This window comes from Anser cygnoides, chromosome 2 (genome assembly GCF_040182565.1).
Source record: "Anser cygnoides isolate HZ-2024a breed goose chromosome 2, Taihu_goose_T2T_genome, whole genome shotgun sequence".
Lineage (NCBI taxonomy): Eukaryota > Metazoa > Chordata > Aves > Anseriformes > Anatidae > Anser > Anser cygnoides.
Window position 1 is genome coordinate 85,008,623 of NC_089874.1, and position 15,487 is coordinate 85,024,109.

A 15,487-nucleotide genomic window follows, 5' to 3' on the forward strand; every position below is an offset into this window, starting at 1 on the left:
CCTAAGGCTTTCCATCAGTTGATTATCTGGATGGGCAGTCTGCTATTTGGAAACGTTATCAGGAAGCAATTGATTCATCAAGAAACGGAATTCTTAAATTTACATTCAGCATCTCGTATACTGTACCACGTTTCTCAGTATCGCTTTCTGCATGCGATCACATCTGGCTATGTAGCAGGAGCTAATCCCTCACTGTATTGTGCCCTGGAAACTACAGCCTGCACCTTTTGCCCTGTGGCCCCAAGGCAACAAAGCAGAGCAAGCAACATACCTAGTCATTGTTATGAGTTGCTTTCCCTGTTGGCCTAGGTTGTAACTTTTTCATTTCCTGCAGCTGCAAAGGTTGTCAAGACAGTCTCTCAGAGGCAATGCTTTGGCTCTGAGCCACACGCTCGAAGATCTTTGTCCTTACTCATGGCCCCTACTTGCTTGCTCACCGTCTTAAAACAGCAAATCTCCCCCATCTGCAGCCTCCCTCTGCTTTTAAGCAAACAATTACTGCTTAAGTCATGTTTTTTCTTTCTTTACTTCCACTGCAAACAGGCAGTCCATCCTCAATTGCTCAAACTGGATTCCCATTTTACTTGATCAAATTCTGCTGCTGTGCTATTAGAACTTCCTCTTCCCTCACAGCAGTATTTGGACTCAACATGGAACACCCCATTTCTCAACTGTAACTTTCAAAGATCTCCATCATATGAGAGATGTTTTACCTTTTATTCTCTCCCCTTCCCCTTTCCCCTAAAATTAATACTCTGAACAGAGGGTCTCCAGTTTTATGACACCAAACTTAAATGCAACAAATTTAAGACTGTTTTATCCCATTCTGTGGCCTCAACTATAAAATGTCTCTCTTTTCTGGGGAAGTATCTCTAGATCACCCATGCAATAATTCTTTTTCTTATTCCTGGGTAGGAGGTCCCCATACCCATTCAAGAAAAGCTTTGACACCTCAGACACAGCTCTTCAATGAAGTTTGTCTACCTTTGTGTCAGCTGTTTGATCCTCTTTATTACTATAGATTCTTTGAGAGATACTACAGTTGGGAGAAAAAAAAAGACTGCTGAAAAAACATTTCTTAGTTTATGGCACCAGTAAGGACTGCATCCTCAGAGTAAAATCAAAAGCCAGCATTCATTATTGTAGTGGTGCATGGTACATCACACCACATTAGGAAGATGTCACCCATCTTTCATATCTGAGCAAACCTGTACAGATACTCATATTTTAAGTTTTAAAGCAGGCAGACATTGTACCTGTCAAAAGACCTTTGTTGCCAAGTTTTGAACCAAACAGATCGCAACAACATTTGGCAGTGAGATGTGGTCCCCCTCATAAATGTAACTTATAATGCAGACGTGTAACTGTAAGCCTCCTGAGCAAGGGTTTGTTGCAGTCCTTGTTGCTCTTCAGTGACATCTGCAGGAGGGATATTTGGGACTAACACAAATTCTTCAGACTTCAGAAGGACTCAAAGTTGGAAAAGATGGTGAACTTTCTGATGTAAACAGGTAAAAGATTTACAAACAATTTTGAATACCTGCCATTTTTTTCCTGACCTTACAAGCTTAATTTTGTTATACTAAATCCTCCGTCCCTTGCTTTTTTACCCAAAGCCTTGTGGCTATATAAATGCCCTGCAAACAAAGGAAAGAGAACTGGATATATAAAAAGAATGTTCAACAGAATGAAAAGAAACCTTGTTAAAAAAAAAAAAAGAGAAAAGCACCAAATAAAACAACAGGAACATTCTTTCTCACCCATACCCAATAACATGTGGGGAATCATTGGAAAAAAAAATTGTTGCCGTATGTATTACTTGTGAAAAACATGTTCTTCCAAAGCTAGTAATTTATTTTTTTAGAGTGCACCAACTGTTAATCAGCCTCTTCACTACCCACTTGTTTGTCTTTTTCCCTATTATAAAAGGGATTTAGATTTTTAAAAATGTACTCATCTGTAAAAATGCATATTAAGTTGATTAAATGACCCAAATAACTTATAAAAATAGATTTGATATCCAGCAGAGCAAGCAAGAGGTCTGGAATCTGCAATCAACCCTCCCTGTAAATGACTATCCATCCACCTCATGAAAGTCTTTTTTCTATGCAATCCTTTTCCATACTATTAACTACTATAAAATTCTTAAGATCAAAGATACTGTAAATACTTTTTTTTTTTTTTTTTTACCCCTTGATACAGATTAGATATTTAAAATAACAGACGTTCTTAGAGGACAAATAAGATCTACAAAGATCTGTATGCAAACGAAAAGAGTCACTTTCTGGGCTGTCATCTCATCTTCTAACGTGAGAATAAAACAACATTTACCTTTCGTGGTTGACAGACTGTGGACAGAAACTGAATGACCAAGATCAGCTGTCTGAACTAGGCCTCACTGAACATACAAAAGATTATTAAAGCAGAAAGTATTACCCTACTTTGGATGATCCTCACTTCAGATAATTTAAGGCATTAAATAACCCAACACTTTTGTACTTAGTGATGAGATGTGACTTCACGCAACTTCAGAATCAGCTGTAAATTAGAAGAGGTTTGCCATTTCATAACTTTGACGCTCACTTCATCTCTGACACTACATGGCTTTCCAGCTTGTTTAGTCAACAGATGGCACTGCTAAAAACTGTTGAAAAGATCAAAATTTATGGTCTGTAGAACTTGAAATATGAGGCAGCAGAAAAACTTTGAATATTGTTTCACAGAAACAACTGAAGTTAGAGGATATTACTAAAGATCTACAGAGTTCAAACTATACTGAAAGGAGTGCAAAAACTTTTCACTTAATCCATTTTTATAAGCTAAGCACTCAGCATTCAAGCAGCTATCCCACCACTTTGCTGATGGTGGGTCATCTCCCCTTTTGCTTTAGGATTACATAAAACCTCTCTCTCTCTGAGCCTTGTACAGCAGCTTGCGATGTCAGACATATGCAAATGCCAGACTCATCTCTGCTGCACATCTCTTAACCCGCGAACTGTATAGAATTACTCACACCTGATGCTCACACAGTTAGTGTGACATATCACATACATTTGCAGACCTAAAAACTCCAGAGGGCAATATAGGAGGCTTTGTTAAATCATTCAAATACTCTGCAAGTTTTAATGCATTGTAAACAAACAAACAAAAAATATGTATTAAAAAGGCTGAAGTTGCAGAATCAATCACTAGAAATCTAGGAAATTTAATGCTTGTTAACCCAAGTGCATGAAGGTCTGCCTTGAACTATTTAAGTCATTCACTTATGCTTTCTTATGAGGATGTTTTGTTGTTGCTGTTGGTTAAGGGTTTTGTTGTTGCTTGGAAGAATTCATACCTCAATCAATGCCCACAATGAACAATACTTAAAAACTGAGATCATCATCTAATTGTTTTTCCACTCTTCTGATTAGCATATTCCCCAATGCCTTGTTTACAGAGCTTTAATCAAATCCAGCACTTGAGAAAGAACAATTGCTTTCTGAGATTGTCTCAGGTACTTTTCACTATTTGGGGAAAAATAATCAAAGCACTCCACCAACTTTCATTAAGTTTTTTTGTAACCCCTCTGTGTAATGAGTGCTATCAACCTCTTTCAAGCAATAAAGAACTGAGTTACAGACCAAAGCCAAAGCATCCTGTGGTTTCAAGTGCACAATCTAAAGCTTTTTTTTATTTGCCTCTCCAGATTACTTAGCGTTATATAATAGGTTGCATGTTCAAGGCAGTTCAGAGTGACTTCAGTCACATGCACGGGAAACTTTACAAATCAAACCTCCAAGTCCTAAAGCCTGACACCCAGTAATGTGGGAATAAACAAGTAGCAGCTGCTTCTTATCAGCTGGGGTTTAGATGGCATGCAAAAACATCACACAGGAAGCCTGTGGCAGAGGCAGGAACAGAAGTCACTTGAGCTTGCGTTCAGCCCTGCAAATCATGTCGATTCTAGCATTTGCCTTATCCTGTTCTTCAGTGTCCATGATCAATATAATTAACTAAAGCTCTTTTTTCAAATCAATATGTCAAACGGAAACTAAATTAATTTTACAGTGCTCTGCCCCCTTTTTTCCCCAAACAAATACTAAAGGAAAAAAGCAATACATATTACACCCACTGAAAGTAACCTCTCAAAGACAAAAACAGCTCTGTGTCTCCCTCAGGAGTCTGACAGGCCCAGTGTTCCTGATATAACATATATTCTCCAGTACAGCCTGCCTCTCTTAATAAAATTATCTGCATTCAAAGGTAAAGCCCCTAGCTCCAAAGGAAACTGGATTTATCAATTCTGTGAGTATTTAAAAAAATAAATTAAAAAATGCCCGTTAACATTTCCATGATTTCACCCCCTTGTACAAGGAAGAAATGTTTTAGTGATACCCAAATGCATTTTCCAATGTTATCAAAATAACTGCAAACTTTTTCTTCCCAAACGGTTACAGGATACAAGGATTCAAAAAAGTATTACAACTAAATCCTTCAGATGTTTTTATCACTCTGTATTCAGGAAGTTCCCGCTGTGCATGTTCCTGATGTGAGAAATCCAAACTCTCCCTTTTTTAGGCAAGCATATTAATACAGGGTCTGTATTAACTGTGAAAAACTGTCACGTGCTAGCTGGAATGGACTGAATAATTAAAAAAAAAAATGAGCATATTTATGAAAAACTCTCCAAAGACAGAAGTTTGTGTTTTGGAAAACAAGTTTTCCCCAATACCATTTTCTTACTAATCTTGCTACTTGCAATAACAAACTTTTTGAAACGTATCTTTTTCCACAGCACGTGCTGAAACACCTTCTAATGAACTGGCTTACATTTATTTAATTATTTAAATTCATATTGCTTTCTGTTAGAAGCCTTCAAATTCAAATGGTTTCAAATGAAGCAAGCAAACATCTTTTCTAATACCTAACTACTCCGTGAGCCTGGGAAGTTTACTAAGCCAAAGGACTACAGCACAGCAAAACCTTAACTATCAAACAATTATCAGATTTTTACTGCACTCTTCAGGGGCCCGTTCTTCCATTCGGAAACAGAACTGAGGTAAGATTTCAGAATCCAGCTGCACTGGAAAAAGGAATTAATTTTGCCACTGCTTGTCTGGAAAACTCAGTGAAGTAAAATACAGAATTCCAAATAGTCTGTTCCAGTGCCAGGGCACATGGGTGTATTTACCTCTTCCATCACTGAGCCTGACTTTATCACAACTTTTTAATGCATGGTTTCTAAGCGAACTATTGTTATTACATGCAGGAGATTTTCTTCTTCCCCACTTTCAGTGCACGACAGGAACAGATTTTCTTATTATCGAAGCTTGATCTAACACGATACGTAACTGTGTTTACCACGACATAATTTGCCTAAATCTCTTCCGTGTCTTCAGCCACGTTTTCACAAAAAATCTGCTGACTGTTTATTTTGGAATAGACAGCATGGCTGTAGGTTCCAAAAAGCACTGTGTTTTATCTAACTAAAAAATTAGAAACCAAAGCAGAGCAAGAACACTGAAGTTCCCATTTACTAAGTACTCCCTATTACCCCAAACTCATGCTGCTGACTAGAGACTTGGTTTTCATCATTTCTTACCTTTGTGGTTAAAGATCCCCTCCATCTCCATACTACTGCGAGAGTGAGCGATGCAGAGGGACCCGCAGGGGACCAGGCCTTCTGCGGCTGGGGACCGATCCGTGGTTCGAACCAGACACCAGTCAGGCTTGTCATGGGGTCGCTCCAGGACCTCCACTGTCTGCCCACGGCGGATCGTCAGCTCATTACTGTTGCAGGCAGTGAAGTCATGGATTACCACCGTCAGCTCACACCCACCAGACAACTGTCAGGGAAAACAAGAACAAGAAGCCAGATGAACGCTCGTTATCAAACCATCCGTCACATACCGTTACCTATTTAGGATTCCTGGCAGGGTTTGTATTTTGGACGAGATAGCAAGCTTCTCGGGCTTTCCACATCAAGAAGGGATCATTTCATAACCAAGCAGTTCTGATGTTTTAGTACAGATTTTTAACTCTGCTTGTCTCTTCCTGTGTTCAAAATACACTGGTTGTGACAGTGTTGGGCGGAGGATTTAAGCAGTTTTTCTTGCTAGACTGCTCCTTGCCCTGTAAGTTGAAGTAGCAGCCTCTTCAGAATGTTTTATGGCTGATAATTTGCAGCAAAAAGACAGATATTACTAAATACAATCACTCACAAGCTTTATCATCTTGCAAACCCAAGGAAGAAAAGCGATCTTTTTCAAATGAGCTTACTGCCCCATTCCCATGCCATTTACAGTCCTACAACTGCAGGTCACAAAATCACCCAGGATACTCCATACATAAATATAAAAATCAGCATAAACTTCTTCACATAAGATTCTCAAATACTTAACTATCTGATACAAACCCCACATTTACTTGTAACTTCCGCCTTCTTGCTGATTCCCCAAATAAAACCACACAAACTGGAATTAAAAGCATGCAAGCTCAGGATTTCCCCCCCAAACTCCAAAACACTTTATTATAATTTTTTTTGCCTAAGCTTATGTTTCGTCTCTTTGATTGTTTCATCTCCTTTGATCTGAAAATTATTATTTCAGCTTTGCAAAGCTCCCAAGATTGCTCGGTGCCAGAACACCCATCTAACTTAACCAAACAGCCTGGGAATGCCTTCCCCTTACACAAGGCAGCAGTGTTCCTGGCTACTTCAGATTTTAGCGTCAGAAACTTCTATAGTTCAGGATGCTGCAGTGCAACATCCACGTTAGATCATGGCTGGTATGTCCCTTCTATGAACTCAGTAGCTTGGATCAAGCCAGTGAACTCCTACTCAAGGCAGTAACCCCACAATGCTTCACACTTGGACAAAGGTGGACAAACACTCTGTGACAGTTGCAGCTGCAGTTAATATAGAGGCATGTGGCTATACCAACATATTGAACCATTCTCACCACATTATTTTTGCCTATTGCATTTAGGCTTTTAAATGTAGCCTACATCCGATGAGCTTTAGGAAAAGGAAGTAACAGCCTGCACTGTTATTTATTAGTTTTCACTGAAAGCCTTTAACTAAAGCAATAGATAGAAACTTTGCTAGGATAACACTATTGTGTACTATCGAGCAAGCATTTTAGAACAGATGACAAAAAATGCAAAAACCCAAGTAAGACTAAAAGGCTAATTCTGACCTTCTCTTACTCAAACCTGCAACAAACAACAGGATGTAACTCCTAGCAGACAGCCTGTAGTAACTCCAGGGCTTTCCCATGGTTTCTGCCTGCTAATCTCAATGGCTACCCTTGCTTGTGCCCGCACACAAAGAAGGAATAAAGTTTTCTTTGGGGAAATGCAGGGACTAAGAAGGGCCGAAAATCGTTATACATCTAGTGTTTAAGGATGGTAAATCAGGTTGCATCCGTTTAGATCCAGGCTAAAAGTTAATCACATTGTTTACTACTACATCTCTCCAGACAGTCTTAATACCCAAATTATGGTAGTTACATCTTCAAAACATGCTACCTTCTCCCTCATTAAAAACTTCCTTTTACCTCCCCCCACTTCTCTGTATTTTATTAGTTTTTAATCCATGCAAAACTATGCCAAAGGGGAAAAAGTAAGAGCTTTCCCTTGTTTTCTGGTATTGATTTATATTACAGCCTTCTTCAGACAAACTAAGCAACAATTGAAACCATCTGTATGCCTGATGGGGACCAAGAAAAAGCTAATGCAGTATGACTTCACAAGGTGGCTAACGCAGATTGAATTTTTCTCAGGCAAGTCCATATGCATCCCCAGTCAGTACAAGCACCAAGACAGTAACAAGTGGATACTTTCCAGAAACTCCATTTAGCCATTGTACTTTCCCCTAAATACCTACAGGAGCATAGCTCTGGTGCTCTACTTCCTTGTCTGACCCTTCATCTCCTTTAATAGGAGATTAAAATATACTTTAACACTAGCGCAAAGAACATCTGCTTTTGGCTTTCATGTAGATGTTATTTCTTCTCCTCCTAATTGAAAAAAAAAAACACAAAAGCAGCTAAGACTTTTTGTTCATGAAGTATTTTATATAGTATTAAGCTAAAGGAAAAAGCAAACAAACGTTGATAGTAGCTATGTCAGAAATTACCAAGGTACCAAAAAAGTCATTAAGACTGTGTGGGAATTGGACGTCCTAGCTGATGAGTATTCCACTGAAACCGACTACTCCATCGCACTTCAACGTGCAAGACACTTCCCACATGCAGTTGTTAGCTCCACACTCTTCTCAAACACTGATATTGTTAGATGCAACTCAGCACAGGACTTCTCCGCTGCTGCCTGAAGCACCTAAGCCAGTGCTGTGCTCTCCTGAGCCCACCTCCAAGTTAGCATCTCGGACAGTCGACCAGCATCAACTTTCACCTCCCCTGGGATGACAACCATTCTTTCTCCCCACAACTGTAATGGCCAGCAAACAGTGCGTTCCTCTTTGTTTCGGTGCTTGTTTTCTTTCCATAACATGCTTTCTGAAAGCAGTTTCATCCTCTACACTGATTAAATGCAGTTGGACAGCAAGGAGTGTTTGGGATTAAGTACATTGCTCAACAGCTGTTGTTGGACAGCTTTGGCAAGGCTCTCCAGGCTAGCTGGAGGGAAGAGAAAGAGGCGCAGAAGAACCAGGAGACTGACTTGCACTGAAAAGAAGGGAGTTACAAACCACCTAAATCCAAATTTAGGCTGAACAAGGGCTTTTTATGCTTTATCTATCATTCTCAAGAAACCCATTATGTAAACTGAATTAATCATGCATGATAAAAATAAATGAGGCTATGTCTGAAACATGGAAAATGGAGAGAGAGAGACAAGATGAGAAACAAAAGCCAGACAAAAATAGAATGGCAGATTAAAAAAGGTGCAAGGTTTAATTAAACAGCTTATCATGGGACAGTGCCTTGCTGTTGCTGAACTTAATGTTAGCCATCTAAGTTCATCTTTCTGGGGCTTTTTAATCGCTGCTGACTGTAGAGAGGAAAAGAAATAAAAGCATAACATGCTGGTTATGTAGACTGTTAGTGTAGGTTTGCTGAAGTCAGAGACACCACATCAGAATTTCATCTGCCATCAGACCCCGTGAAGATCACTACTGGCTGAGTTCTGCCAAGTACAATGACAGCTTTTACATTAGGCCATATTACCTCATCTCAGGGCTGCTTATTAAATTTACTTCCACATGGTAATTTCACATTAGGAGGGAGGAAAGAGCAGCTAATAAGATTTCTCAATTATTTGAAGTGTGAAAAATCTATAACCTCTTTTTTAAAATGGAAACAAGTGCACTGTGGGAGTAAAGAAATAGGGGAGAAATTTTCTTCTCATAGTATTTCACTTTGACCAGGCAGCTGCTCAGACCTGATTTCTGACGCTGAGGAGAGCTGTATTCTCACAACTATGTCTGCTTCTTCGTTTGTTTTTTACTAAAATAAAAAATTAGACTTTTTTTTCCTGCTGGCAGACACCTTTCTCTTTTCTTTTTTTTTCTTCTGTGTTCTCAGCTGGTGGAACTAAATACCTGGTTGTCTCCCGCTGCTTCAGTCCTTTTTCTGTTTTCTGAAGTGCTACACACAACTTTTAAGAAGCATGTGAATGAAATACAACTTCGCACAAACAACAATACCAAGTGTTACCAGCTGGACACAAAAGACAATTCATTAAAAATAAAATATTGCTGCACTGACCACACAGAGTAGCTAGGCTAGCATGATTCCTCCTATTTAGGATAACGTCCTATGACAGCGCTTCTTATAAAAGCCTATCTCTTCTCAGCTACCAAAATAGTTGTTTGTATTATTTTGTATCTCTGCCAGCTCTGTTAACACAAGCATAAAAAGATCCATCAGACCTATGTTGTTTCCTTCAGCTTCCCCATTTCATTTCCTATGCATTGGATTACATTCAAAACAAGATGTTAAAAACAGATCCAAGCTCCGAGGCTAGGTAACTGTTGAAAGCTGGAAAGAAAGACTGAGTGTCATCTCTTTTATTCATTAGCCACCTAAAATGCTGGGTACACAGCTAGAGAACGAGAATGGAGAAGGTGAAGAATGGAGAACGTGAATGAAAGGTGAAGGGTGAAATATTTACTGAGAAGGGTGCAATAAGATCACTCATTTTGAAAACAGATGCTCTGATGGAAGTAGGAATCTCCCTCTCAGAAAGTTTTCGTTTTACTCTGGACTCCATTATACCTTCTAATACTTCACGATGGGTTGGTGCTACAGGTGTATTTAGGTTGTCTTGCAATACGGAGATACACCACATGATAATAAAAAGGGGGGTGGAAAGGGATCTTAAGTCACCTAGTCCATTCCTTTCTCTTCCTCTAGAGCATGATCAATTGCATCTATGTGAATCATGACTAACGTTTATCCAAAGCTTTCACAAATATTTCCAATTACAGACATTCCCTAGCCTTCCAAACCAGGCTGCTCTAGAGCTTCACATTTCCATAGATATATATAAAAAAAAGTCTTTGCAACATGCAATCTTTTATAAATACTATGTCCTTTAACCTCATTGTACCCACTAAAAATACAGGTAAAAGACTGGTCTGTAACTCCATGTAGTTTTTACACACTTGAAGACCTTAAGTTCTTCCTCACACCTTTTTTCTTCAGGCTCATCAGCCCTAACTATTTTCGGGCTCTTATCTTACAAAGTAGGTTATGTTTGGTAGACCTCTAATCAAATCTTTTGATTTTGCTGGAACTCTTCTAATGGCCCTCTAATTTGCTAAAATTCTGTATTCAAAACTGGATGCAGTACCTAATAGAAGCCTTACAGTTGCTGAGTAAAGAATGAGGACTTTCTGACCATCAGTATAAGGCTGCTTCGTCCCATTTCATAAGTGCATCACACTTAAAAGAATACACGGGTTGTGAGCCTCTGTAACTTCTAGATCTCCTTCTCCAAAACTGTTCAGTACTCTCACCATTTTCATTAATACTTAATTATTTCCACCCATTCACATTAACTCAAATGAGTCCCTATTAAATTAGTACTTTGCCAGTTCATTTCTCCCTTTACCAAGATGATTCTGAATGCTAAAATTCCATCTTCCGATACAGTTTTCAGATGACATGAATCTGGGAAGGATGTCAGCCTTTATAAGTGGTTTACTGGATCATTACTGGGTCATTACTGAAAAGCAGGATGCAGAACTAGAGCCAACAATCAAAAGTTACAATTCTTTGCCCAATAATAAGCCCAAAAAGCCAGGGTGGAGAAGAAAAAAGGTAATAAGAAAGTTATTTTCTGTTGTTAAGGCATTGCCAAATAAGTCACAAAACAGGATGCAAAGAAAGAAGTTCATCTGGACAATACTCAGTGATTTCCAAGGCCAAAGATTTTTAGTTCTTTCAAAACAGATGTCTGAGCAGGCAAGAAAGAATATTTTATTTTGGATAAAAGATTTCACACTTGATATTCTCCACGTATAACAACTTAGCGCTTCTAACCAAAACATTATTTTAAAAGAGTCAATTGTCTGAACATATGATTGGATAGAACAGAATAAAGGTTTTATTTGGTTGCTGATTAGTATGAGTTGTTTGGTATTGTTTTTTCTTAACCACATTAGTGGACATGTGAACAGAATGAAGTTCAGCAACAGCATAAGAAGTGATAAAATGCTAAACATTTTTACCATTTGCTTAACATATTAAATTAGCTGTTATTTTTAATGCTTCTCAGTTTGGAATCTAAGCTCAGTTTGGGACATGCTCCAAAACTGACTGAGAAGTTCCACTGCTCCAACTGACTAAACACATTAACAGTACCTAAAATCCCTGTAATTGTTTCACTCCATCTCTGTAAGGCATTCAAACACACTTTAAGCTTCCAATCTGAAGAAAAAAAAATTTATTCAGTCAATTTTAAATCCCAAACGGACTAGAGCCAATGAATTCTCAACATATGAAATGAAAGATTACTTCAGATTCAGCAAGTATCAACTTATCCTACTTATTTCACTGGCTTTCTGCCTGTTGCTGTTCCTTAACAACTTTTGTTTTTTATTTATAAACAGATTTAAAAAATTTCTCATCTTAATGCATTTAACAAATCAAAACATAGAAATATTAAACAAAAATTCGCACACTTCAAAAAGTGCATAAACAGTCAGCTCCTTCCTTGGACAGGTATAGGAAAGACATAGCACAAGTAACCTCTAAGCGATTTCCCAGTTTCCAGTATGGATTGGTCCGTTCTTGTCAAAGAAAAGTCTAACAAGAATTTTATCTGTTAATTTGAAAACTCAAAGCTACTTTAAAACAAAACAAAACAAAAGAAACTAAGCTTACTAACCAACTTTAAAACATAATTTGACAATAAAATATTTAAAAGCTCTCTCCATCCCTCTTTCCTTCTATTCCTCCTCCTTTTAACTTATAAATCCTGTTGAACAGGTTGTTGGTGAGATTCTTCCTCATGTCAGACTGAAAGACAATCCTGGGAGCATTTCACTTTGCCATCTTTCTTAGTAATTCTGGTATGATGCCTGAAATATAGCTATGAAGGGCAACAGGAGACCATCCACATCATTTCCCAGTAAATAAGTACATCATAAGCAACTGAGGATGGGCAGTTGCTGTACATAGCAGGGATGGATTGCATCACCTCAGCTGAAATTGAAGGACAATCTAGACAAACAGCTTGACATCTCAGTCAACAATCAGGGAAATCAGAGAGATTATGTCTTGGCTTTGAGTGTGATAGATCACCCCAAATCTACACTAGTCATGGACTGTGAAGAGCAGAAACATCAACACAGGTTTTAAGAACACATTGAAAAATGCATTAAGCTATTTTCCAGTATAGATAAAACTTTTTTTTTTTTTTTTTTTTTTTTGTAAATCACTCTATAACTAAGAATGCAAGGAATAAAATAGCAAGAGAGTCACTGGAAGACTCTCTTGCTCTAAGCAACCATTTTGCTAACAGATATCCATAGAAGAACCACCACCAAAACTACAGACCAACTTCAGTACAAATGTACCAGGTCAAAGCAGAAGCTATTTTTGACTAATCTAAGAACAACCCTAAGCCCTTCATACTTCTTTTTGTAAAGAAGAGGAAGACAGAAAAGAGCAAATTAAATCATAGAGTTTAAGTGACATGCAAAAATATGGAAAACAAACTCTCTTTTAAATGACTGTGGGAATTGTCAAAATGTTTCTCTGAGCAGCTACCTACCTAGCTGCCCTGTAATATACTATTTTATCTGTATATTTTTAGTGGCTCATCAGAAGAATTTTACTGAATGAGGTAATAGGCCAAAAATCCGTAAATGTGTTTTCAAGTAATTTACTACTCAGCTTCTATCTTTTTTTTCATTCTCCTATTTGATAAACATCTATTAGCCATCTCTACCTCCCTGTGAGGTCTTAACACCTCTCACTTGCCAGAAATCTTTCAACTCCAAAGTAATACACACATGTTTCATATAAGAATTTTTGCTCTTTCGATGCCTATCTTTCTTCTACCCATGAGAAACTCTGGCTGTGTTATCCTTATGGGACAACCCAGCCAAAATCTATAGGCAAAGTTGGAGGAAAGAAATCACTAGTACTAGTATCATATGATACTTCAACTTGTGGGTTACTCCTCTCTAATATGATGATTTTCATTAGTTCTCATGCAGACACTGAACACTGTCTATGCATGTTTGCTTCACAAAAGTAACCACATGGAAATCACCAACCTCAAGAGAGTCAAAAACCAGATGGTATGCTTTCAGAAAAGCTGAGACTGCCTTCATGAAAAAAATTATGCACAGCATTAAATTCTACGGAAAATATAACTTTATTTTTAATCTGTGACAAAGCTTTGGACAACCTGCAGAAGAGAGGGGGCAAAATATTTTCAGCTTGTAATAAACAGAATTTGCGTATGACCTATTGTATTCAAATAATCACCCCTGATCCCCCACTGTATTCATGATATTTACTCTTACATAAGATATCTTACTTTTGCATACAGCTATATTTAAAGGATCAAATGTTTCCATGCCTCTTCTCTAAAAGTACTAAGGACTACTTTCAGGTGCTAACTCACACTAAGCTATGAATCGTTTGCTCTAAGAACAGAGCAACACCTGGGAAACTTACCTTATCGCTGTCTAGTGTGTTCTGTGAGGTTCTTGAGGCAATTGAAATAGTATCAGGTTGGCTGCTACCATCTCCCTGACTGTCCAGGTCCTCGCCGTCCCTGCAAATAGTTAGGTTTTCATTACAATATTAGCATTGTGTTTGTAATGTGTTAGCTCATACTTACAACTCTAAAAAAGGGGCACCTAGATATTGTGGCAATAGACCCTAGACAGACAAAATAACGGATGCAAAAATCAAATATTCAGCATTTAATACTTTGTTCTATGCTTAAAGTGAACAGATTCTTTTGTTCAACATCTACATCAACATCATGGAATTAATGTAACCAACCAGCCAGCGCAAGTTTTCATGCCAACTCTAGCAAGAAACAGCCACTTAGCAGTCTGCTTGCTAGTTTTGGCTAAGTCACTCATTTCAAGCTCTGTCAAAGTAAACCAAGGACCTGAATATGAGTTAACACACACAGAATTGTGAAAATCTAAAATGCACAGCTATCCTGTACTGCAGTTCCAAATTCCTTCTGTAATGGCTAAATCTACACTAGCCAGGGACTGTGCAGAGCAGAAATCTCAATATATTCAGCATTGCAGGAAACTGGAAAGTAATTATAAGACAAAACTGGACACAATGGCTCTTGGTTTTGTCCAGTTCACTGAAAGCTATTAGAAATTCAACACTGCAGAGGAAACAGTGCTGTTGAAACAGCATACTTGAAGATCTCTGACTTTTTAACATATTAATTACCTTCTTCCTTTCTGTTTTGTTGTTGGTGCTGTTTTGGGGATGTGGATTGGTTCTTTCAATGCTCCTTTCAGATGAATGGTCCTTTCTTGTATCACTTCCCGGATATGTTTAATCCAGTCCTGTTTATTTTCTATACTGGATGCCTTTGATATGTAAAAGAAACAAAAACACCAGACTGGACTATTATAGCTGAGAAAATCCACAAATATAGTCTAATGAATATCAAACGCATAAAGAAAAACTGTGTGAATCATTTTTGAAAACATGAACAGAGAAATGGAAATCCAAGCTAGTTGTCTTCATTTTGAATCAACAATACTACTTTACACTTGTCAACATTGTTAATATTGTTCATTTAAAAACATTTTATTTAAGATTTACCTTCTTCTTTCATAACTTAAAGCCCCAAGAAGGCTGAAGCGCTATACCTCATGATAGACACAGTGGATTGACTTAATTCAAGAATTCCAGTAATAGCACCTTGAATATTAGTATTTTAAACTCCTGATATGTTTTAGGTCAATTCTAACTTTATATAATAATCTGCTATCACTGAAAGAAAACTTATGTTGTGACGCATATACTTCCACAACCTATTTTATGTA

General features: G+C 37.9%; 1 protein-coding gene across 2 annotated transcripts in view; it reads right to left on the bottom strand.

Annotated features, from left to right (window-relative positions):
• The window catches only part of TRIO (trio Rho guanine nucleotide exchange factor), a 248,134-nt gene that overhangs the window by 61,042 nt on the left and 171,605 nt on the right, over nucleotides 1-15,487 (bottom strand). For both annotated transcript variants that reach the window (XM_066992554.1, XM_066992555.1), the window contains exons 32-34: nucleotides 14,883-15,025; nucleotides 14,136-14,235; nucleotides 5,585-5,828 (exon numbers count right to left, since the gene is read on the bottom strand). In XM_066992554.1, coding sequence (XP_066848655.1) covers nucleotides 5,585-5,828; nucleotides 14,136-14,235; nucleotides 14,883-15,025 — 487 coding nt within the window. The remainder of the gene's footprint in view (nucleotides 1-5,584; nucleotides 5,829-14,135; nucleotides 14,236-14,882; nucleotides 15,026-15,487) is intronic.